At 37.6% G+C, this 25,868-nt stretch overlaps 2 protein-coding genes and 1 long non-coding RNA gene across 8 annotated transcripts in view; 1 reads left to right on the top strand and 2 right to left on the bottom strand.

Moving 5' to 3' along the window:
* Nucleotides 1-7,063, bottom strand: part of LOC129370430 (IQ motif and SEC7 domain-containing protein 1-like) — a 116,310-nt gene extending 109,247 nt beyond the window's left edge. For all 3 annotated transcript variants that reach the window (XM_055046418.1, XM_055046427.1, XM_055046425.1), the window contains exon 1: nt 6,804-7,063. In XM_055046418.1, the coding sequence (XP_054902393.1) occupies nt 6,804-7,063 (260 nt within the window). The remainder of the gene's footprint in view (nt 1-6,803) is intronic.
* A 172-nt stretch (nt 7,064-7,235) lies between these two features.
* On the top strand, nt 7,236-10,049 carry LOC129370431 (uncharacterized). The gene is made up of 2 exons (XR_008607057.1): nt 7,236-7,824; nt 8,801-10,049. It is a non-coding gene; the product is annotated as an uncharacterized LOC129370431 (long non-coding RNA).
* Nucleotides 10,050-16,147: 6,098 nt separating this feature from the next.
* nup210 (nucleoporin 210) overlaps nt 16,148-25,868 on the bottom strand; it is a 31,048-nt gene continuing 21,327 nt past the window's right edge. For 2 of the 4 annotated variants that reach the window (XM_055046413.1, XM_055046416.1), the window contains exons 34-40: nt 24,735-24,849; nt 24,269-24,415; nt 22,236-22,486; nt 21,933-22,137; nt 21,257-21,370; nt 19,367-19,444; nt 16,148-17,289 (exon numbers count right to left, since the gene is read on the bottom strand). In XM_055046413.1, the coding sequence (XP_054902388.1) occupies nt 17,186-17,289; nt 19,367-19,444; nt 21,257-21,370; nt 21,933-22,137; nt 22,236-22,486; nt 24,269-24,415; nt 24,735-24,849 (1,014 nt within the window). In that variant the 3' untranslated portion in view covers nt 16,148-17,185. The remainder of the gene's footprint in view (nt 17,290-19,366; nt 19,445-21,256; nt 21,371-21,932; nt 22,138-22,235; nt 22,487-24,268; nt 24,416-24,734; nt 24,850-25,868) is intronic. The other 2 variants (XM_055046414.1, XM_055046417.1) reach the window with 1 other exon arrangement.

The following is a 25,868-nucleotide window of genomic DNA, read 5'->3' as shown; positions in this document are numbered from 1 at the left end:
TTCCTCTCTCTACCTTAAAACCTTAAAGAAGAATCCCCACCCATTGCTTCATCACCCTAAGCTAAACTGTTCTTGGGTTACACATCCAACAAGACAGTGATCTAAAGCAAATTAGTAAATGTATGTAAGGGCTAGAAAACCCTCCACTAAATAAAAGTTTGGGAGTCACCTAAACAAAGCCTAGATTTAAACTTGATTGAAATGGATTAGCATAGCTGTAAGCATGCCATTTATGTTGGGTATTTTACAAACCCACCAAATTAACAGCAACATGAAAATTAAGACAAGTGATGGCACTTATTGCTATCAAAGAGTGGCAGAACCAATTCCCATTACTTTCACATAGGGCCAGGGTAGTTTGGTTAGCTATTTTCATTCAATAAATATTGAAAATCTCATTTAAAATCACTTTCTGTATTCGTTCAGATTATCTATGTTTGGTATTAACATTTCTTTGATGCTCTGAAAAATGCAAGCGTGACAAAAAAGGAAGAAAACTTTTAAACTGCACTCCACGTCCACCAAATGTTTGAGCATTTCTTTGACAACTTCATTACCGTTCTACTTTTTCAATGTACACAGGGAAAATATTTCACCGAACTGAACACTGTCCATTTTACAGCTAGAAACTGAGTTAGTGTATACAAGCTTGGAAGTTTGGAGGTGAAATAGCACAGTCCCTAACTCAGCTACTCTATGTGCATGTCTTGTTTAGGGCCATTAGCTTTTACACTTCGTTTCAAGTTCACCTCAAAATGCTGATTCAGCAGGTTTCGGCATTAAAGAAGTGGACTGTAGTGTGTACTTATATCTACAAACACATCTGCAAACTACAAAATACTCCCTGGGTTTTCTGGCAGAGCCATACTAGCTGTAAAAAGTAAACAGCAGAAAAGGAACTGTTTGTTCTAATAAATCAAAAGTCTTATTTTTACACAATATGGTGTAAGTATACCACAATGACCATAGTGGTGTTTGTTAGATAAACACTAATTTAGACAATAACCACAAATGTTATTTAGCACAACTTTTGATTTATTTATGTCAAGTTAGTTGAATGTAATCCACTGAAAACACAAAAGCAACTTCTAATGCAGCATTTTTTTTTCCCCTCTTCCCCATTTGATAACCAACCAATCATTGGGGGTTGGGAGTCTCATGCTCTGCACACTTGCAAAGACAAGCGTCTGTCTGAGCTGCTGTAAGATTTTCCAAGTGCTATCAGTGATATCCAGCGATCAGTGGTTAATCAAGCAATGTGGAGCCAGTGGAGGTGAGGAACTAAACTCAACTGAGCCTATATAAAGCGTTACACAGAAAATCTGATAAACATCTTTCATGGTTTACTTCAGTTTCCTTTTTTAAGCCCAACTGATGCTGAACAGGTCTGAGCCAATCGCAGTGGGTTTCTACTGTAAATCTGCCAAGCATAGATTTCCGTAAATCTGTCGGTCATCCCTACATCGCACAATCAACATAAGTCAAGTGAAACGGGGCAGCTGACAAATGATCTACATGATGTTACCATACATGGATTTATTCAACATTATGATCAATTCATTGCCACAAACTTTGCGTAGCAACAATGAAGATTTTGGAGCAGCAGTGCAAGTTGTTATGTGAATGCCACAGAATATTCTGACATGGACGAAATGTATGTGAAACACCATTGCATATGCGACACGTAGCGTTTCCCAGCCTTGGTCCTCGAGGCGCTGTCCTGCATGTTTTAGATGTTTCCTAGCACACACCTGATTCAGATAATTGCAGCTCAACAAAAGCTTGTTAACTGGCCATCATTTGCAATCATGCATGTTAAAGCAGGGAAACACCTAAAATATGCAGAGCAGTGTGCCTTTTGGAGCAGAGTTAGAAAACCTTCTGCTACAGCACAGGTGCCTAAAAAAGTTACGTCTACACGTCATTTACTCAATCGTCAAATGTCCATATACACCATAAAAGATAGGCATTAGAACATGTAGTGGGGTATTTGTATAAACTAGGTATGCACTGATTAAACAATTTGGACAAATATTGATGTCTGAGTTTAACACCACTGGCTGATTTCCTGAAATTACACATAATATATACATTTCCCTTTTCTTTCAACACCATGTAAAAGCGACCACAGTGCCTTCATTGTTTCTCTGCTTCGGTTAAACAATCCTGTACAGAATACAGTACAGGACTGGTATTTGATCTAACAAATACCAAATGACTAACACCGTCTCCCTGAAACACAAGCAGGAACAAAATAGAAACAAACATTGGTTGTTCATATCAGCTCAGCTTTACTTATCGGACAGATATGGATATGTTAAAAAAAAGGCATCTGTTGATCCTTATGTTGATATCAATATATTGTGCATCAAAGAGTGCTCTAAAAGCACATGAATACGAAGTTCTTAAAATTAATTTAAGATTTCTCTACATGCGTTTACATCCTCTCTTCCTCTAGGAGAACTACACTATTCTGATGCTTATGCAACAAGGTGAATGTTGGACTCACAGTTCCAGCACTGTACAAACTTCACTGTTTGTACAGATGAAACCCAGAAATTCTGCAAATTTGTTCAAATATTCAAATATATTCTAATATTCAAAAGTTCTTAAGAGGTCAATGTACAATAATATCTTTCCCTTTTTATTTGACACAAGACAGAAAAAAAATTATAGTACAAAATCATGTTTTTCTTCAAGAGGAAAAGGCTATTTATTTAACTGGAGGAAAACCTACTTGCTTCTCTCATCCAGTTCCTGTAAGTCACAGCAATGACAACTATCATCCAAGTGAACAAGGAAAAGGAAAGTCTTTACACTACAAACAGCTTTGTCTACATTCTTGGCATACTGTTGAAAAGACACTTCAGTGTGTCATGTCACAAGAAGCCGGATATGCTTTGTCTTCGCCAACCTGCACAGCATTCATTTTAGAGGAAATAAAGGCAATGCCATGGACTGGAGCGTGTTCCTTCAAACATCTGCTGTTTGAAGATAGTGTTGATTTTCAGACACGTGATCCTTCATTTGCTCTGGAGTGTTTATTCGGTTGATAATGTGGCCAAAATATGTGTGAACATTCACACACTCAAATCAATTTTGGCTCAAAACAAAAGAGACAGCGTTCACCGCCTCAGAAAGAATAAAATTCTTAACACCAAAATAACTTGCACTCATGATAAATGTCAAATATGCATTTCTTAAACTCGGTCAGCATTTGCACTGCCTTCAAACAAAAGCTCCCGGAAGTAAAATAGATATAGAGATATGTATAAAGCTAGGATTTTGGGGTGTTTTCAGTGTTTTCTGATAAAACACAGAAATTGAATAGTTGTACGCCTTTTGGCACTTCTGATGCTGCTCCATACTCACTTTGAAATTATGCAGAGAAAGTCAGATACAGAGAACACTTTCAGCACAGACCTTCCTGGAAAACCCTGAAGGTAAACAAGGAACTAAAGAAAGATATATTTGCTTCCATTGCTATTCGCTGGTGACTAAACAGTTTCATTTGAAAGAAGAGACCACAGTAAGTTCTCAGTACACACCGTATATACATATATATACAAATACAAAAAATAGGGTAGTTGTGCAACAGAAGATAAAGTAAGCATAGTAATAACTTTTTGTCACTAATAAAAAACCTAGAGAGTGTGGAGTTTCAAGCTGGATTATGTTATCAATCCCCTACTATTCAATTTATGATTCAAAAAGAGAAACAGTCTGGCACATGTGTAGAGCTACCAACACCAAACCAGACAGGCAGAGCAAAAACAGAATTTGTCAGAAAAAACCCTAATGGGCCATGGAAACTTTAGAGAAGCTACAGAACCACCACTCAGGAGGGAGATTTCTATCGACAAATGAAAGTATCAATCATGCACTTCCCAAAAACAAAATGAAAGTAAGTCAAGAAAAACATATTATTTCAAGAAAACTACACGAGGTCCACTTTACAGTTTTCACAAACCATTAATGGGACGCAGTAAACTTACATAAAAATGTGCCCCGGTCAGGTCCAACTGAAATTAAGCTTTTTGGTTTGCATGTGCAATGATATATGTGGCAGAAAACATAGGCTGAACACACCTTGAAAACGCAATGTGAAATAGAATGATGTCAGAATCATGCTGTTGGGATTTTGTTCTTCAGTACAGCTGATTAGAGTTGAATGGAAGATGGATAAACCTAACTGACAACCAATCCAGGAGGGATTGGTTTTCAGTGTACACATTGCATTGTGTACAATCTCAGGCATTGAGATGCTTCCATATGCTCTCCAATGTTCCGATGTGCAAACCTGCTGGGGACACACTCCCAACGATTGCAGCTGTCTTTGCAGTTTAAGAAGTTTCTGTAGCGCATGGAAATATTGGACATGGTGCACCTTTCAAATTGTTGTTTGTAAATTAATATGAAAAGCAACTTCTTCTTCTTCTTCTTCTTCACAGTTATCTACTACTTTCTGTTGGTCTATCACATTGAACTCTAATAATATACAAGTTTATGGTAGAAAAAAGGTTATTCATGGAGTGATCAAACTTAAACTGGATAATTATCTTTAAAAAATAGACTCCTTTTATTTATTTCCTCACATTTCATACTGTGAGGAAATGTGAAGTGTTTAAGAGCTACACATACTTTTGCAAGGCACAGTGAGTACATATTAGAAATTGAAAGGTCCATATCCCTGGTGTAAGCTTTGCTGAAGGCCTCTGTATCTTTTTAAATGTCTTTCCATAACTAACATTTTAAATAATTCATTCTCCATAAACCAAACAGCAGTTACATATCCATCAGGAGTTGCTGAGGTAAACAGATTTCTGAGTAAAATTCAACACTCAACAGCCACTGAGGCCTTAGGGGGATCAAAGATGACAAAAGGCTGATTTTATGGAGAAGCCCCCACAGAATGCTCTTTCATGACGCTACAGCAAGATTTACAGATGGAAGTATGCTAAAGGTCAGCGGCCTAATCTCATGAGTCGGGTTTTATCAACCAGCAAAGACACACAGCCCCTGAGTCAAAAGTATTGATTTGCTGCCACTGATCCCCATGACATGGACATGTCCCCGGAGACAAAGGTCAGGCACAATCACATGATCCTAGAGGCTGTCAGAAGCTCAGTCAAATGTCTGCATGCCGAGGCATTTTGGGAATCCAGCTGAACAACAGTGAACTTTAACCGGGGAGGGTAATCCTGATGGTGCCCAACTATAAAGGTCTTTTATAGAAACTACAGCCAGATGCTCTGTGAGGTTACTCTATCTGCTCTCCTCTTCCTGAAGCTCAACCCACTGCCTTGCCTGAAGCATAGCTGCATAATCAATTAGTGTCCCTTGTTTTGTTACATAATTTCACAGATACTAATGTGTTTATCCAGAACATTTAAAGATAATATCCAGTGCACTTTAAAAAGCAAATGTGGATTGAAGATAAAAAAACAGACAAGTACTGAAATAGAGACTGCCACTGATGTTTTTGCATGGTATTCCAAAAGCCTTCAATGAAACACAAACAGCGTAATCAGCTTTGTGTGCATTTGACTTGACGACGTCACAAGAGGCCCGCGAAATGCGTTGATCTGCTGATATTGGTGAACAGATAGCGACTTTTCATTAGTTTTGACATCACTTTGAAGGTTGCCAGGGGTTCAACCTGATGTATTTGGGCCAGAGTTTGACTCTGATAACCCCAAAGATGATAAAGTTAGCTTATCATCAGTGCCACGCTAATAAACCATTTTAAGAACATATTTGAGCATATCTAATTCAAAATCTAAAATGCAGTGGTCAAACCTAAACTGAATAATTATCTTTTTTTTAAAAAAAAGAAACAGTTTAAGATCCATTTTGTGAAAACAAACAACAACAACAACAACAAAAAAGATCTTTTGTCACGTTTGACATCAGTAAATATTAGTTTACATGAAATATTGCTACAATAAACTTAATATCATGAGTTGGATGCATTGTTATGCTTCTGTCTATAAAGTGGCTTGAATGGTCCCAGAGGATTTGGGGTGATTTAATTTGACCATTCCAGATTGCTCTCTTGGTCCTCAAACCTCTTCCATGTGCTTCATCTCTGCCAAATTTTCCTGTGTTCTCACATATTGCTTAATTTAAGTAGATGTTTTAGAAAGAGGAATTTAAATACAAAGAAAGACACAAATTAACACAAAAATAGGGCACCATATGTCAAAGGGCATATACCTGGAAGCTTGTTTTGCGTGTGCGTGGGTGTGCGTGTGGATGATTTATCACCAAACAGCGAAACAAACGTGTTTTGGTGGCAGCAAAGTGAGTTTTACTGAAAAGTATGGCAACTTTTGCAGCAGAAATTATTGAACACGATTGCGACGAGGGGGAAATATTTGAATAGATGATCAGAGGCGGGGGAAATAAATAAACACACATTACCGACCACATTCGCGTCACTGACATCCCGTCTAAATGTGCTCATCTGCTGTGGCACGTCGGTCAGACAAAATGCAGCTCTGCGTTTTAAAACGTGTGCTTGCTGCTTCATCCTAACGCACACAGGGATGGCCAGGGTTTCCCCATACGCATTTTCAGGGCTCTTTTACAACCCAACTACAGCGATTTTCTGCTTTTCTGTGTAATTGAGCGACCCATTTTTAAGCAGCAAGACGCCACCAACCCCAGAATGAACTGCCGATCAGAGCGTGGCAGCCTGTCATTGGGGACATTTCCCAACTTTAATGAGTATGCTGATGAGCGTGGGTGGGGGGCATTTAACTTTGATATAGAAAAAGTGATGATTATTTGTCATCTCTTACTTGTCGTGAGTGACATGTTCCTTGATGGCTCCCAGGGTGACCAGGCTGCTGGTGCCCTGCAGCAGCCTGCAGGTTGCCAGGTGCCGCTGGTACTGCTCCTTCAGGCAGGCGTTCTCCGCGCACAAGTCGGACACTTGCTGCTCCAGCTCCTCTATCCTCCCTCTCTGCCTTTCCAGCAGCCCCTGTTGGGTCTCGATGATCTTGTTAAGCTCCTTCAGATATTCCGCAGCCCTGGTAGGGTTCTCGGTCGGACAATCCATGTCGCCCCCCCACCCCCTACCCCCACACCCCTGACTCCTTTCTATATCTTTTCGCCGATCTTTCTCCCCCCGAAGAAGCCGTGAGGTTGGGGCGACAAGGAGGAGGGGGGAGAGAGACAGCTGTTTGGTCTTGGCTGGGTTCAGGCGGAACAATTTGGTAGGTCGAGCCTTTTACGCCTCGTCATTGTTTTTTTTTTTTCCTCTCTCTCTCTAAGTCTATTAGTTTCAAAAGAAGAAAACCAGAAATGCTCCCAGCAGACGCGTGTCCAAGTCGCCACGAAGCTCCGCGCGTGTGAAACCTGGGAACGTCAGCGGACGCTAACCGCGCATGAGAGAGGCAGACTTCACGTCGAGGAGCGCAGCTGACTGTCCGCTCACATTGAGTCTGACTGTTCCCCCCGCTGGCAGCGCGCTGTTTCATTTCTCCGCTCGCTCCATGCTGCTCCCGTGACTTTTCGTAAACAGACGCTGGCCGCGCGGTGTGGGCGGGGCTTTTCAAGTTTTATGAATCTGCAGCTTCTCCGCGAGCGGTCAAGGTGTTGCTGCGACGCCGCAGATTTGAGTTGAAGCGCAACCGCACCGAGTTCCGCTTCTTCCTCCAAAAACGCACCGGATTGGGGAAACGGTTCAGGGTAACTTTGCTGCATTGATCGGGCTCTACCAGGCTGCGTGCCTCTCTGCTCTCCCTCAGAGCCGTTTACGGTCATAACGCAGAGCTCTGTGTCCCTTCTAATAAAAACAACTGCAACAACGAGAGTCAGGTATGGACTGCATATATTTTTCTAAGCTGCTCAAGTACAATTTAGGACAGCTCATATGATGATGTCATTCGTGTTTTTGATCCTCTAATGTTCATTCAAAACATTTCACACGAAGACACGCTGCTTCCTCCTGTGACAACATGGACAAATAGAAAACCAGTCAAAATATCAGGAAGGTAATTGTAATATGTATGTAAATATCTTGTTTAATTATCTTTACACACTCCTTTCTGTTAGAATGGCATGTCAGGCAGTGAAAGCCCCTAAAGTGTTAAAACCAGGAACAATGAACAAATGTGAGGATTTGAGGGAGTTTGGCTAAAGCTGACTAAATGACAGGATCAGAGCATCTTCAAACCTGCAGGTCCTGTGGGGTGTTCCCAGCCTGCAGTGTTCAGCTTGATCAAAAGTGTTCCAAGAAAGGAACGCTTTCTTGGAACACCCCAAGGAATGGGTAGAGGGTCAGGAAAAGGCTACTGGATGCACGGCGAGTGAAAGCTCCCTGCCTCAATAAGTGAATAAGTTAGTGCTGGATGTAATAGAAAGAACACGGAGTATCTCCTTTCATTGTACAGTATATGACCATATATCTGTGGACCATTCAGGTTTCCCATTTTAACCCCTGCTGACTCCACATCAAAATCAGGACCATACAGCATTAGAAAAAATAAAATAAGTGACTCAGAAATCTGGAACTGTGTTTTGAACTGTCTCTATTCAGAGCTGATTAAAGAAGTTCAGTTTCGTTCAGGTTAAGCACTTTTATTTGTTTAAACTGTACAGTAAAAAGAAAATAAAAACAGTTAAATGTTCCTTTAGAGTTATTAACCCACTGAACTACTGTTGCACAGCTTCATTTTCTCTCTATGCAAAATAACAGAAGGCCCCAAATCCCCATTCTGTGGATCCAAAATAAGCAACAGGAAACTCAGCTTGGGGCACAACTGACCAAACCTCTTTTTCTCTTCCTTTGCAGCCCATGAGAGAAGGGCGTCCAGGGCGCTGAACTCCATTGCATGCATCAAAACCCCTCACTGAGCGCATCTGCATAAATGAGTGTAGAGCTGCAGATTCTACACAAGCTGAGCTCAGTATGAGTTCCCGATCGGCAGCCCCGTCAAGCAAAAATCGATGTGGAAGTGTTCACTGGGTGGCCATCGCTTCTCCTTCTAGCACTGGATGATCCCAGAGAGGGGTGGCATTACAAACACCACCCCTGCAGAACCTGGTGTCACAGACGTCTGTACAGGAGCTGAGAGGCAAATCAATAAAGAATCCGAGCAATGGTGGCTTACATTAGTGGCCCTGCTTAGTGCAACTCACAGGGGGATTATGGGAACGTTAAAAATCTGTCATCAATGTCTTTTTCTCTGGATCTTTGTGTTAAATTATCTTTTAGTAAAAAAAGCGAGAGAATAACTGTAAGGTGTGTTGCTCCATAATTGTTGGCCGGACTCTGTTCTCCTACTGTTCTACTCCCTTCTCTTACATGCAAACTTGTCATAATCCTACGTTTCATTTAAATTTGTTGGCATCCAAAGTGAATTAACATAGAAAATTTTTAATATATACTTTTGTCATCTGTAATTTATGCGCTATTTGCATATTTAGAAAACAAAGATGAAGCCAAAATGGAAAACTTAGTAAAAACAAAAATCCAAAAAGCACAACTAAGAATCTGTAATCCTCTTGTGTGACACGTTTTTGAACTATAGCAGCCTGTCAGCCTTTCAGTGTTGCATCTCGACATCTTCCTCTGTCTCTTGTCTTTTCTTGCTCCTCCTCTTCACTTTTTATCTCCCAAGCTCTGCTTAAAAAACAAAGACACAATCACAAAGGAGCTGAAGTTTAAATAGATTTCTTCTTTTTTTTTTTACATCTCATAATTCGACTAAAAACTGATGTCATAAATAAGTTTATTTCATATAGAATCGAATTCAGCCAAACAGGCAGTTCAAGCACAAATGTGATTTATTTAGATGCTTTCTGTCTTTGCGTCTTCTTTGCTCACTATACGTTCATAACGAGGTTACATCATTTTATCATTTCTGTAATCTGAGCTTTTGTTATGTTTTTGGGTTTTTTATTTGTTCTAACATGAGAAATCCACAGTCTGTCTGGAAAAGATGCCTCACAGACAAAGCTGTCAAGAACAAAGTCTATTAGTCAAAATTACCAATGTTTGTAAAAAAATAAAATAAAATAATAAAAAACTTGTAAGTAAAGGTCTGTGTCTTAGAAAGTGACTTCATAAATAATCAGAGACTCACTGATTCAGTTTGTCGTCAGGAAGTTGAGATTATAATTGATGACGTTGGATTCTGCTGCCATCAGTAAAAGAGACACAGCTTCTTCTTCCTCTGGCCTCACCAAACTCACCCAGGAAAGAAGATAATACATATGTCATCAGCACCACTGCATATCTGCAAAAGCCAAAAATGATTTCCCTGGTGTCTTTGTATTTATTTGTTTCACCATGTATTACATGTATAGAGTTGAGGTTATATAGGGCAGGAATATCACATAATTTGAGGGAGTTTAATGATGAACCTGAACAGTTGATCAAATAAAATATGCTGAAATATGTACCAGCATTAATAATTGGCTACATATTTAGCAAGTCGGATGCAAAGTACAAGCTTTTGCAAAGTATCAACAAGCCTTTGATTTTGCTCTTGCTGGACATGTTGCCATTCGTCCCAGGAAAATACGTAGTTTCTTTTAATCGGTTCTTTGTTTGGCTAAATTTATGTTCCTTTTGCACCTATTTTCAAAAATTTTGCAAAAATGTTGCTTTCTCAAGCCAGTTTTTATTCAACAGGAGGTGGGAATGACATTCTGCCATTAGCGACCTGTTACTGAGAGTTTCCAGAACTAAACTATAGGAGGCAGTTTCAGCTTTTTACGGTGCATGTAGAATGAAGTAAATATACATTTAACTTGAAGTAATAATAATAATAATAATAATAGCATATCAGACATTTCCTCGTTATTTTTTAAATATTTAATACATGGGTCAGACGATGTTCAGGGCTGCAGCCTCGGATGCTCAGGGTTAATAATGCTGACGCTGCAGCACATGACCAAACTCAGTCACTGGGACTTATTTTATCAAGCAACATACATCTGCTCTGAAGAGTAGTAATGAAAAACTTTGCTGCTCTAGTTCTCTCTCTTCTCTCATTTTCTTTGATTCATTTTTCAAGGCCCTTTTGAAATGCTGCAGTTCCTGGCCTGGGCTGAAGTGAAAGTGGGAACGATGAGTGCTTTGTCCATGAAACTGGATGCTTTGTCTTCATGCCGTTTCACCTGAGGGCTGTGTTTATATGATCAGAGAAATCTGAGCTTTATTGTGGAGGGGGAGTGGCAGCAACCAAATGGGAACATGGCATGCAGATGAAGTAGGAAAAGCTATTAGCAGCGAATGTGAAGTGGTCCTAGGGGGGTGGCTAAAAATACAGAAATGTTGTAAACAAAAAATGGAATCAAATTTTTAGGCTCTGAGAGCAAAGTGTTGATAATTTCACAATTACATTTTGCACAGCAAAAACGGAAACATTTTACAGAACACAAGAGAAAGAAGAGTGCAAAAACCACTAAAAACAAAAAGCTTACATTTTTAAAAACACCAGGATTGCTTTAGTCGATGAAAACAGGAAATCAACAAACATTTAAATGCACAAAATTGCATCATAAACCCTCTTTGACCAAAAATACCAAAACTATGTTGTTGTTTTTTTTTAAAAAAAAAAAAGCATAAACACAGAAAAGAGAATCAAAGAAAAGCCAAAAAACATCATATGAAATAATAATCCTGTGATTCTGACAATCTATTTCTGATCTAAGATTCCACCATCAGATCACATCTTTTGCCATCAACTCTAAACTCAACCACAGTCAAGCAGCCATTTTAAAGTTTTGCCACAAATTCTCAATTTGATTTTGGTCCAACGAGTCCCTAAAATATAAAAGCCCCCCCAAAGCATGATACTTCCAATACCGGGTTTCAAAGTGAGGAAGTTGTACTCGGAGTAAATAGTACATGCTTTGTGTCATTTTCTCACAACACATGACTTCAAAGTTGAGTTTAAACTTCTCCATATTTCCATGTTGCGGGCTGCTCTCTTTCGTTTCCCTCGTCGTCAAATACTTTTTGAAGGCAACTGGATCTTGCATTTTGATTTGTAAAAACATTTTTAACATTCATTCCTTTCATTCTGGATTACTTTGTTAGTCACGAAGAATCCAAAGGAAATAAATCACGGCTCATAACTGTAGCAGGACAAAATGTAAAAACGTTCAGAGCATTGCACATATAACACCATGAAACCACATGGCTCAGCAGGTTCTACAGACGTTTAATTTATAGCAACTTTAAGAAGTTGCTATAAAAAAGTCACTTTGAAACACTATGTTGCTCATCATTAATATTGTCTTGTTCTCTCACATTTTTGGCTCACAGCTAAAATGCCAAAAATGAGAGCAGGTTTCTGTCAGCAAAATTTCATTGTCAAAGGTCAGACTGGAAAACTTTCCGGTAAGTTTCCCAGTTGTAAATGTGAGTCTATGGTTCACTGAATCTGCAACACCAAGAATGTAATAAGCCGTGTACTCTGTGTCCTTAATATTTATGAAATCCAGGATTAAAATGTTTAATAGCAAAACAAAACGTGTCATTGACTTTCCTCAGTTGTGCCACAGCATCAGTCCTATACAGCGGTAATTTACACAAAGCTTGATTAGGTTTAAATTGATTTGTGTGAAATGTATGAGAAAAAAAAATCCTCTTCAGCAATTTTCTCCTCACCCTGGCAGCTCTTACTCTGGGGAAACACACTGCCTTCTTTTTTTTTTTTTTTATCCATTCCCAAACGTTCCCAAACATCGTTTAAAAGTGTTGGTGGAAAAGTATTTGCCCCGGGGCAGATTTCTTCTGTTTTGGTGTTTTTCTCACCAAAATATCTGAGACCACCTGAGAAACTTTCTATCAGACTAAAACAAATTTAATTCAATGCAAAATACAGATAACAACTTATTTCTTTATGAGATGACAAAAATAACATTCAAGTAACCTGGATTTATGTTAGAAAGTCATCATTAAACAAGTATGACGTTTCAATAAAATAGCAGAATTTAACAGTGAAATACGGTGATGGCATTTGTCATGGATTCACTCAGAATGATTGGCAAATGATGTACATCACTCGGAAAAAATCCCAAAGAAGCAAAGCACACTCCAATTTACATTCCTGGAAAATAGAAAAAAAGAGTTTTGTACTCATCAAGTACATAGTAAGTATTCAAATCTGATATGATGCTGAGGTATGATTCTTACTAGGCATTCTATACCCCAAAACTCCAGTACGGCTGAATTAAAACAATTCTTTCAAGTAGAGTGGATCAAAGTTCCTCAGGGATTCTGTAGACTCGTGGTTGACAGCATTTCTCTTTGCTGCCAAGGACTGGACAATCGGTAAATTGGTTTAGGGGCTAATAACTGCTTCACGTAGGGTCAAGTTTGTTATTAGTATCTAATTTTTGACTGCATTTAAGTGTGATTTGAAAAAAGCAACAAACGGACATTGGTAAGTGTCACAAAAAGTGTTTGTTTTATTAATATCTAAGCTTCTTTCAGAAGTCCAGCAGAAGCAGGCTAACCCGGCTGGTCAGGTTCACTCAGTTAGGCCCTCATTGATCACCTCCACTGACAGCACAGTAAGCCATGTGGAACAGTTTCCCTTCACTGCAGGATCAGTGCGGCAGGCTGACATCAGGGGCTGGAGCGGTCCGCATGCTTTAATGGGAAGAATAAATTGAGTGTCATTTAAGCCTCCGTAACTGCTTTAATCATTTAGAAAGTGCAGTCACTCTGAAAACCTACATGCCACTACCTATTGATGAGAAAAACAAGTCATTTTCACTTTTGCGTTTCATCCCATTTTAACTGAAGGGGGCAGTTAATTAAAACTGGTTTGCAACAAATGTCTCCAATAGCCATCTGCTGAATTAGTCGGGCAGCCGGTGAGCTGGTTTGTTTGCTTCTTTGCACAATTCACTTGTTTACTTGTTTGTGCAGAAGACCAACAGTCAGGGCTCCAATGAGGCCCTCTAGAGCTTTATAAACAGCTTGCAGGCATGCATGTGGGAGAAACTGCAAACACCATAGTCCAAATTGTTTGGATGAGTTTACGTAGGTCGGGTCGTCTGTGGTTCACCTGATATCAAAAGACACAGTTAAAACTTAACAGATTTCAATTAAGGAACGTTTTCAGCACAATGTGAGGAGCAGTGAAACAGCTTTTGTATTATTTAGTGTTTCTTTTATACATTAAAGAATTTCATTGATATGTAAGAAAAAAAATTACAGACACTCATTGGAGTCAGTATTTACAGTGCTGACCCACATGCTTCATATCAGCTTCTGGGACAAATCCTAATGGATATTGATTCATTCTCATCCTATTAATGCCTTCAGTGGACCACAGTTTTCTTCTCTTCTATTTATGCTCCTACATTTTCTTAAATAGGTTAAAGATCAGTGGACTTTCCTGACCATGAGTTTAAAATTCGATATTGGGATCTGTGACTCACATTTCCAATCACTTTAGCCTTGTGGCACATTGATCCAACATGGTGGGAAATACACTGATCCTCCTCAGTTTGTTTACTGCATGTAAGAAATTGCTGACATTTTCAGCCCACTCTTTTTATGAAGGTATTTGGAGGCAGGACTGAATAGAAACCCACTCTGCTTGGTGAAAAGTAACTGTAATGAGCACAAATGATTTGGTTCATCATGTTTCCCATTTGACTTTTTTTCTCTACAGACAAGTTATTTTCTAGTTGTCTCATGAAATCAGAAGGAGCATTCAAATTGTCCCTTCTTGCACTTACTGCAAAAATGTAGTTTTTTCTTTATGTTTTCTTTAGGCCAGCTCTGCGATATTAGGAGAACTTTTTAGAATGACACTCCTCGATAACCCAAAGCATTTTTGTACAGTAACAGAACGTCTAACCTTGATGATCATACCAGCAGTTTTGGACGCAAATCAAAAATAGCTGTATATTTATAAAGGTCACAATTTCAAACAAAATTATTTAACTTCTGGAAAGCAGTTTGCAGATTTAATTGACAGAGCATTTTCAGCTCCACATCATCTTCTAACTTTACTGCAATAAGTTGGGTGGAATTTTGTTTTTTTTTGGTCAAAGCAAAAGTACTGAGTTACATAGGGTAACTAAATACAACTTTAGTCATTGTGCATCTGATCAATTTGCCCAACAATCTGAAAATAGTGTAAATAATCACAAACCTAAAGCTGTATTATTTAGAGTGTACACAGTTAGATAAATCAGAAAATAAGAGAAAAGATTCAAATATTTCTTATGAAACATCTTTCTAACAATATTTCACTGTTTCATGCGTAAATTGGAAATTTCAGTCAGAAACTATTTCACCAAATCAATCCTATAGGATTTGTCTTATCTATACATTTCTTTCAGAGCAACAACCTTTCAACTCCCCAAACAGCTAAAAGGTGAAAATATGCATGAAATAAAAACAACAACAAAAAAAAACACATCCAAAATAAGCCACTTTGACAGCTGCACAGCTTAAGTGAACCCCATTTGATGTTATGCTGCCTTCCATATCATATCGTAGTGTACAGTGTGCTCACCTACATGAGATTGTGAAGCGGTTTTTGACACAGGCTGCTGCTGCGGGCATACAAATGAGCCTGGTGACTAACACCACAGCAGTTCTGGGGAAAGTCACTGAAAAATGGGAGACAGACTGGATCACTGGCCAAAGGGTATCACAGAACCTGGGTGACAAAAAGCGTTCCTTCTCTGGAGGTTTGTTTTTGCATAAATATAAAGATTTATAGATACCAGTTCAATTTATCCAAACAGCGGCAATTCACCGCAAACAGCTCAAGGCACTTTAAGAAAACATATTCAGTTTATATACAGAAACAAACAATTAACATAATCCAGATTACAAATGAATTGGAATTATTACGATGTATGCAACCACTGGCATAAGTATAAATGTAAGTTTTCCGAAAACATTGCTAAACAATATCCTTTTTTTCTGGCATCATGTATTAGAATTGTCTAAGAAACCGACTTTCTCAGCTAACCCTCTGACATCTGGATTAAATGACAAATATTTTTACCACAGTTCTGTTAAGTCTCTGTTTCTTCAATTTAACAGAACTGAGGTAAAAATATTTGTCATTTAATCCAGAGATCTGGCTGGAAAAAAATCTGTGAAGAAAAGCTAAACTGTAGAGAAATTTGATGAGTCAAACTCCTGACATAAAAAGTAAAATCTTTAATTAGCCAAAACAAGCACATTCTCACAGAAGCAAACAAGATCATTTCAATCATGTGCCAAAAAGCTGTTCAGAGTTAAATGTAAGGCAAAACATCAATCAGATATAAGAAAACAAATATAATCTTTTGCCAATAATAATCAAATGCCAAAATATGTCACATAAAAACCAAGTTGCACTTTAATAAATCAGCATTTCAACAGTGTTGTAAGTCGTTCTTGAAAAGCTGGAAAAAAAACCAAAAAAAAAACATTTGTTTTTTTCCAACATGAGGCCATGTCACATTTGAGTGCTTTTATAAAGACACATCTACTGCAGATAAAATGAATGATGCTTCACATTTGCAACTGTTTCACATAAAAAAAAATAATAATAATTATAATTAAGAGCTGCTTTCATTGAGGCTCAAACATTTGAACAGTTAAATAATAATTAAAAATGCCCAAGACAGAAATTAGACCAACTTAGTTGGTGTTCAACACATTTGGAGGGTTCGGCACCTTTCAGGACGGATTCAGTGAACGGCGGTTATCAAAGCTCCAACCAACAGAGGTCATTTTGTTCTTGAAAAATATCAGGTTCCAATTATCTATAGGGTTGTTTTCCTGAGTTAAATATAAGTGGCACACAAGTTAACACCAAACACAATATACATCTTTTCAAGCTCAAACAAATGATTTGGTGTTAGAGCATTTTGCAAATACTTCAGTCATTAATGAAGAGGCGAAACACAACAAAACAGAATCATTTCTACACCACCCGCTCTTCATATACAAACCCCACATCACACTTCACAGAAAACATACCAAGAAACAGACAGAGCCTTGCAATCTTTCTGCATTAATTTTAAATGATATTTATATATATATATATATTTTTTTTAAGTTTCTGTACCAAAATTTGAAGGCAGATCTTCTGCAGCATCCCTCAGCTTTCCTGCTGAGGGTTAGAGGCACATTCTTCATATATTAATGACCCGAGGTGTCGTGTCGAAGAACAGAGGACGCAAACACGGCTCCCAATCAGGACTTGTAATCTGGAGAATAGAGCTGCGATCTGTACGTGCCGTTTGGACTAACTCTCGGAGTCATGCGGTTGAAAGAATTTGCTATGGGCGAGTCGAGACCTGAAAGAGTCAGACAAACAAACTTGATGAAGTATACAAAACACAGAGGAGCAGGTTCTGTTAGACAAAAATCATCAGCTACAGGTGGGTGACAGTCACATAAGAGAGCAAAGTTGGACAATTAAAATACAGAAGGATGGCATATATAACACATCAAAACATATTTATTATACAGAATGATTTTTTTTCCCCTGGAGCATTTTAATGAGTATGGTTTTAGAAAAAAAATTAAAAATATTACAAAAGACCAATTTAAATGTCATGGCTTATTGGAAACTGCTGACTTGATACTTACCCAGCAGTCACTGACACCCTGCACATGAAAGTGAAGCCACTTTAGAATACTGCATCAAAGTATATTAATGAAAGTTCAGTGGAAGGAAAAAAAATCAGTACAAAATGATGCACAAGCATTAAGAATAACCACATCCTTGAGAGGTTCCAATAAACTGGGATCAGTGCTGCAAGAGACATCACACGCTGACATGCAACTGCAATCACAACTACAACCTCAGAAGCTGCTCATCTGGGTTAAAGGAATAAAAGAATGGGACTGTTGCTCAGTGGCCCAAAATCCTGCTTTCAAATGAAAGAAAACACTGCTTTTCTTTCACCAAACAATATCCACAATATCCTCAGAAGTCAAAGTCTGAAGGAACATGTAGAGGAACACAATCCAACCTGACTGAGGTCCAGAGTGAAGTTTCCACACTCATTGGTAATTTGAGTAAATACAAACATGCCAATTCAGGTAAAGCAAAAGTCCCAAACACATATTATGAAGTATGTGGACTTCAGTAGGTCAATGACGTTTTATTTTGTCTAATGCAATTTTCTATTTTTTGATAAACTTATTTTTGCTGATTTCATTTGCTGTAAGCCGCAATCATTAATATTAAGTGAGATCAACACTTCAAACTATATTCAACAATTTTTTATGACATGTTTCTCTTTTTGAATCAAATAACTGAAAACAAAAAGTCAGTCATATTATAATTTATTGAGATGATCCGGTTTGAGATGCTTCTTTTCTAGCAAATTAATTTCTTCTTGATCCACATACGCAAGGTTGTACTGCAAGCTGCAGCCACTGGAAAACACTTGGACTCCATTTATTTTATAAAAACATCAACAAATACAGGCTGAGAAGGAACTATTCTGCCAAAAAGATAAACAGAAATCCTGTTCTTCCACCTGTGGGACAGTCAACCATAGCACGCCATCAGCCAGCAAATCAAAGTCTGTCTGAAAAAGAACAACTCCAATTGCAAAAACACACATATGTATACCTGGAACATACTATAGATAAGCCTGTTGAACTGCTGTGAAGTAACTATTTTATACTTTACAACTGATTCAAATAATACACTGCACCTATATCCCATTCCACCGGATGAAACGCAGCTGCATGTCTCATGTTACCTGTCAGTTTCTATGAAAGAGTCACCAGCTTGGCTGAAACTCCTTTTGCTTGCTTGTTGGTGCAAAGCATTTGAACAAACTCAGGAGCCAATCAATTAGTTAGTGATCACAATTAGCCAATATCTTTTCGATCAGCTCTGCCTGGTGACCAGCAGCCGTATAAATAAGGAAAAAGAATTTGATTTGTTTTGTTTCTGTTCGTTAAATTAACCAAATGGAAAGCTTCCACTTGGTTAATTTAAACCAAATGCTGTAAACACAGCACAAGCTGTAAACACATGGTGGCAGTTTTCTTTGTTAAAAATTAATGTGAGAGAGAAGTACTTTGAAACAAAAATGAGGACATAATCTTGATATTGTTATTTTGCTGATCTAAACTAATGTAATAAGGCATAGGATTTCTCTGAAAAGCAATGCAGTGACTGCATTGCTTTTCAGAGAAAAATAATATTTCCTTTTCACAAATCTATTAACTACCAATGTCCCCGAAAATCTCTAATTTTGCCCATAACGATGTGGAAAAGCTTTAGAGTGAATTCACATTTCTCACCAATGAATCGAGAAAAATGAACTGCTGTTTCATGGTGGATTCACCGGAATGGATTTGCTCTTAGGTAATTTTGCAGAGGTTTGCTTCACATTGTGTGTGTCATACCAGTAAGGGGTGGCGGTGTTCTCTGGATGAAAGCCGGGTGATACGACTGCTCCTTTGGAGACAACAAAGAGTGCAGGACTGCCAGGGAAAAAAAAGACATTAAAATTATTTCAGTTTTTTCAAACAGGGTGAGTTTACATGAAAAGTGATGCCGCAGCTTTTCTAAAGTTCTATGCATTCAGGGCAAAATACACATTCAAGATATGCAACATACCAGTCTGAGAATGAAAAAGAAATTATTGAATGTAAGCAACTAATAGGGAAAAATATCGGGAAGTTTTCATTCCCACAGTTTTACATTCAAGTAAAAAAAAAAAAAAAAAAAAGACAAAAAGAAAAAATCAAAACCAAAAAACAAACAAACAACATTAAAGAGAAAATGCTGAGAGATTTTCAGTAATGAACTAAAGTATAGAAAAACTGCATAGCAGAAAGTCCTTAGTTTGTTATATTTTTAGTTGGATTTAATCCAAACCACACACAATGGCTTTATGATGAAAATAATGCATAATAAAATATAGCTAAAAATATACATTAAGTAAAAAAAAAATAATAATAAAATAAAATAAAACCAATTAAAGTTATTTGAACAACGTAGCAAAAACATTTTTCACGCCAAATGGGATAACAAAGAACTACAAAGTTAAATAGGTTTTAATGACAGGTTTATATTTCAAATCGATACAGTACTTTTCAAGCAAATGAACATTTAAATATCATTTAATTATTTCTATTTTTAAAAGAAAGATCTGGATTTATTTTTTATTTTCCACATTTAATATGTGGTCAGAATGAGATTTAAATGGTTCTTTTGACAGAACTGTTAAAGCAAACATATCCTCAGATTTCATATTCCAGGTACCAACAGGAAACTCGTATCAGTGTGTGCAACATTGAAAAAACTAAAACTGCTTGGATGTAAAATTTAGTGCAGGGACATTTCTTTAAATAATAATTGGCCAGACTATGATCAACTTTCATAGCCAAACCTGATCCAAATCCTAATGACTGCTGTGCTAAAGCTCATTGAGAATATTGGGGTCATTGCGATGAAGGAAAAGAGGGATTAAGGTGAGTTATTTCCATTTTATAGAATTGCAGAAGTCATAAATAACATTACAATTTTCTGTTTTCCAAAGGTCGACAGAAAGCCATACAAAAATGTTCCACAAAAAACTGAACTACTGATCTCTGGAGCATTTGATGAAGTTTCTAACAAAATAATAGGACAAAGAGAGAAGGTGACCCTGAGCAGAACCTTGTGTGTATCGCTGATGTACTTCTGTTAATGGATGTGCTGCTGCCAATAAAACTGGCACATTTTGATTTTGTCTTTGCCAACAGAGTATGAAAAAAAAACAAGAGCCTGATGGAGAAGCATCTTGTACTCACATTGAGACACATACATCAACATTTACAGACATTTTATCATTTAGAGGCAAAACAATCTGAAACATTGTGCCAAGCAGCCACATAGCCTTTCCAGATGAAGAGGAGGGATGTCTGAGTGAATCAACAGTCTGATATAGATCCAATCCTTCAGCCAACCAGCTAATGAAGATCTGATTGATAGAGATATCCCACAGAAGGCAGGCAGCGTACAAGGATTATGAACACCTTTAACTTGATTTTCACTAAAATCGACCCTTTGAAGCAGCCATTTCTCTGACTTGCCTTTTCCCAATTAAATTTAGATTATTTTCCTCTAATATTTGATGTAGCTAAAACTAGCCGTCCAGATTAGACACTGAACGCATCATCAAGTCTTATTCTGTAGAATTCTTTGACTATGGACTAAAATACCACAAAACTTTAACTATTTGACTTTGTCAAAAGTTCCTCCACCTACAAAAATCAATATTTTGGAAGCAAAAAAGTGAGGTGACCCACCAATGATGATGATAGCTGTGCCCGCCAGCAGAGCGAACAAGGTGCAGAACATCATCTGGTAGCAGTTTATGAAGCTGTGGAAGGAGTTATCCTCTATGAAACTAGGAGAAGCTGCTGCAGAAAGGAAGCAGAGAAGAGAGTCAAAAGCTTTGATGAAGAGTTGAGAACATCACACAAACATTAACTTATTCTAGGAAATTGCACTGAAGTTTGTTAAAATGCTCTAGGTGTGTGAAATTTCTGCTCCTGCATTTATTATCACTGACAAAATGCATCAATATGTCCTTGTTTACCATAGATCAATTTAAAACAACTTCTTACTCAGAATAACTTATGCTTAACTTACTTAATGGGTTAAGAAAATATGTCTTTTTTAATGGTTGTGGAATAGTAAAAAAAATTAAAATAAATAAAAAAAAAGATACCACAACAACAACAAAAAAAACAAATAGCAGTAAGTGAGTGAGGCTGCACCTTTTTCCAAAACCTCAACTTGGAAAAAGCAATAACCTACAGTACATCAAGTCAAAATTTAATAACTGATCAAATTTTGTATACAGCTCTGTAAGATTGTATGTCTGCTATATTTCCTGAGAGCTGCCAAAAAAAGAGGAAAAAGTACATCCCTTGGCTTGTTGCTCAGCAGATTAACATTTGCACAGAAACAGTGACTGACCTTGCTTGGCAGCGTTGGGATCATTAACATGAATGAAACTGACAGGGATGACCAAACTCTGACCAGAAGAAGCACTGCTTATGTCGACAGAAGCTGAAACTGCTGAATGTGGGTCCACAGCGTTAACAATGTACTTCGTATAACTGGGGAATCCTTGCTGGACCTCCTTCTCATAGACGGCAAGACTGGGAGAAGTGGACGTCACCTAAAGACAACAAAATGTGTTTACTCACAGCTGCCTGTCGACATAGAGTAATATTGTGGAACATATTTGTGGTACATATTTCCCAAACCACTCCTGACCTCGATGGTAGACAGAAGAGCGGGGGGGCCGTAAATTGTGAACTCAGCAGATGGGTGCAGGTTGGAGAGCAGCAGCTCAGTCTGGTCTGAGTAAAGCCCTGGCTCGATGGGCAGCTGGGTGCTGACCTGCTCTCCGGTGAAAAAGCTGCCAACCAGGCCAGCTTTCACCAACAGGTTGGTCATGGACACGCTAAGCACACGGATCTGTTGATTAGTCGTGGGCTGCAGGGTCATTGTGCATGTGTAGAGACCTGGAGCAAAAACAGGAACAAGGGCTCAACTACTAGTCATACCACAAACTTTTTCCCCCACATTTTATCACTTTAAAATTTTTATTTTATTGTTATTTTATGATAGACAGATACAAAGTAGCACATGATTCTGTAGTAGAGGGAAATTAACATAGTTTTATTTTTTGTAGCAAGTTAACACATTTATATTCAGTCATCTATCATTTGATGCCCCTAAATAAAACCCATTGCAACTTGAGCCTTCAGAAGTCACCTAATAAAAAAAAATAAAAAAAATCAAAGCCCATCGAAGTAGAATTTTATCTCAGCATATATTTGGCATTCTATGAAGGCATCAGTTTATTAGAGGACATGAGTGAACAAGCAGCAATATGAAAATTAAGCAACACAGCCAGCAGGGCAGGGATAAAAAAAAACAACATAATCCCAAGTTTTCAAAATCTCATGGAAAACTGTTCAATCATATGCAAACTGAAAAAGCATGGTGACACTACAAACTACTGGATCTACTGCATCCCTGCTCCAACACAGCTGGATAAAAAAAAAATCACTGAATTATTCTTCAGCATGCCATCACGTTTGGCAAAAAAAATAAATAAAAAATGACTCAGCTGTGTTGGAACAAAAATGGAGCTAAATGCATAGCAACTGGAAGAATGAAAAGTGTTCGAGTCTGCAAAAAGACTTCAGACTAAAACATATTAATGTGTTAAAAGGGCCTAGTTAAAGTCTATATCAAAATCTAATTGAGAATATATGGTAAAACTAAGTTCACATTTCGTCTCAATCTACCGTAGTTGGACAGAGCTGGAACTGATTGCAAAGAATAATGGTCCTGACTCAGGGAGAAGGAATAACGATGCTTAGCACAGTTTGCTTTATGTTTTTCTAATCATCCATCATTTTCATTCCCTTTCATAATCTTACCAAGCTTGCACATTTCAATGTTATAAAAGTCAAAGAAACAGCATAACAATGTAAACTTGTGACATGAAAAGATTTACTGACAAACTAAACTCTGTAGTTTGTTCTAGAGTTCCTGGAGTTTTGACCTTTAACCTCAGGTTCACAATCAAATGGTACATTTAGAAAGTCAGTAGAAAGAAAGCCACAGTATTATTCAGTGGTACACACCCAATGGATCCAACAGTGATAAACAAGCAACAAGGGTGAGTCCCAAACCCCAAACACAATTACATCAGCGCTTTCAAGCAACATGGACTCTCCTCAGTTCGATACATCACTTGGACACCTTTTATGGCCTCTGTTAAATTCATTCCTTGGGCAATGCAGGTATTGATTAAGCCCTTGTAAACAGTATTTTCCCGTTCTCATAAAGTGCATAGACATTAACACTGCTAAAGTTAGATTTAAATGTACCATTTCTATGTTTTAGAACAGAACACCAGAAAAAACACAAGAAATGAATGTGAACGGAGCAGAACGGGCAATTGTAAGAGGTTAACGTGACATTATGGTCTTGTGAATAGATTTTCTGATCTGCTGCAAAAGTGAGTGATGTGGTTAGGTCCAAAAGTTTCTAAAAACAAAAAAGTGCTGTAAAAACCAAATTATGGGTGTTAAGTGGCCAAAGAAAAAACAAAAGCATCACCAAAATTAGTATCAGACATGTGAACTTTCTGTAATTTAATCCAACAAAGGCCATTAACCTCAAATGCATCAGAAAATTGTTTATTTGTACAATAACACAAGAAAAAAATGTGCTTAGAAGCATCTTTAGTCATGAACCTACTTTGTGACCTGAATTCAGATGAGTCTTACCAATACTGGAGTCAAAGCTCGTGTGTGTTTTGAGCACATCGTTGGTAGAGAAGTCGATAGTGTCGCTGGTGAAGCTGAGAAGGCAGCTGACAGATTTCTCTGGCTCAAGCTTTGCAATAGCTGCTATCTGGGTGGGCGAACAAGTTCCTGCAGGGTAAAACAGAACGGAAAGCTAAAACTTACTTTTAAAACAAATACATAAAAATAAAAAATGGTTAAACTGTTTTCTATTTATTACTTTATAGAAGGTGACTGTTTCTAGATTCTAGCTTGGCTAAAACATTTTAGCTTATTTGCGCTTCACACAGTTTATTTTTATGTAGCCAAAGCTAAAACATAACGGAACATTTCGATTGACTATAAAACAAAGTAGCTAAATCCAGAAACATTTCAGTAGTAAATTCATCTTGATCACCATTTTCTTTAAAATCATTCTAAAACAGATAACTGCTTTAAATATCTTTACCGATGAGGTTAGTTCCTTTCTCTCTGGTAGTAAGCAGAACTTTTGTCTCCTTTCCAGACCTGACAGGTGAAGGTTGAGCCATAGCAGCTGTTGTAGTAGGCGCTTCCACAATTATCTACAGAGTAACAAACACAGAAAATAAAGTTAAACTGGAAGATTTTCAATGTTTGTGTTTGGAAAGGAGAAGCTCATTCCCTTGCTTTCCCATTTTATATTTTTGTAGCTTTGATCACACTTACACTTTGAGGTCAGGAGAGAAAAAGGGCCGTGAACCATAGAAAAACAAAAATTTGTACTGGGCGGCTCAGACAGTCTTTGAATAGCCTATAATTTGTTTTTATTTATCTGCTGTGCTGTGATATATTTGGTTTTGTGACTCCTAAAAACGTAGATCTTTACTTATTTTTTTACTTATTTAAGAGTCAGTGGACATAGCGTTCAAAATAAAGTCCTCCAAAAATATATATTTAAAATTAAGAATATATGTGAGACTTACATTTGCATCTGCTGTACAGAAATAACTGCAATAATGATGGGAAAATATAGAAAAAACTAGCAAAAAAAAGACACCAACATGATCGTGCATTGGCATTTTACTTATTACTACAAAGTCGTCAATACTTATCCTCACCAAATGTTTCAATCTGCTTTGTGTTTGACCACGCAAAGCATGTTAAAAAGACACCCACAAAGCCAAATTCATCTTTAAGTAAACATTAGTTTTTCCATTGTGTACACTCTGTTGAGTCTTAATCTCCACGGCTCAAAAGTGGGTTCAACCATGACCTAGAGAGACGTCGTTTTTTCTGTCGACTAGAAAAAAAATGTACAACTTAAGCATTTTCCCCCTGGAGTTGAACTAATAATATATTGTTCTGGGTTTTGTTGTAGTTTGATACATAAAATTAAATTTCTGTTTGGATCTCCTGCCAAACCAATTCCAGTTTCAGTCACAAAAACCTGGTGTGAGGTGTCCAATTTGTTTATAACTCCTCAAGCACAATTTTTTCTTTTTTCATTATTATTAAAGATGAAAAATTCGGAGGTTTTTGTTTTATTTTTCTAAGTCTATTATTTTTTTTTATTAATTATTCATTTTAATACTTTACTATTAAGAGAAAAGCACTGATGAAC

The sequence above is a fragment of the Poeciliopsis prolifica genome, unplaced genomic scaffold (assembly GCF_027474105.1).
Source record: "Poeciliopsis prolifica strain line A6 unplaced genomic scaffold, Auburn_PproV2 SCAFFOLD023, whole genome shotgun sequence".
Lineage (NCBI taxonomy): Eukaryota > Metazoa > Chordata > Actinopteri > Cyprinodontiformes > Poeciliidae > Poeciliopsis > Poeciliopsis prolifica.
This window is presented reverse-complemented; position numbering and strand designations above follow the sequence as displayed.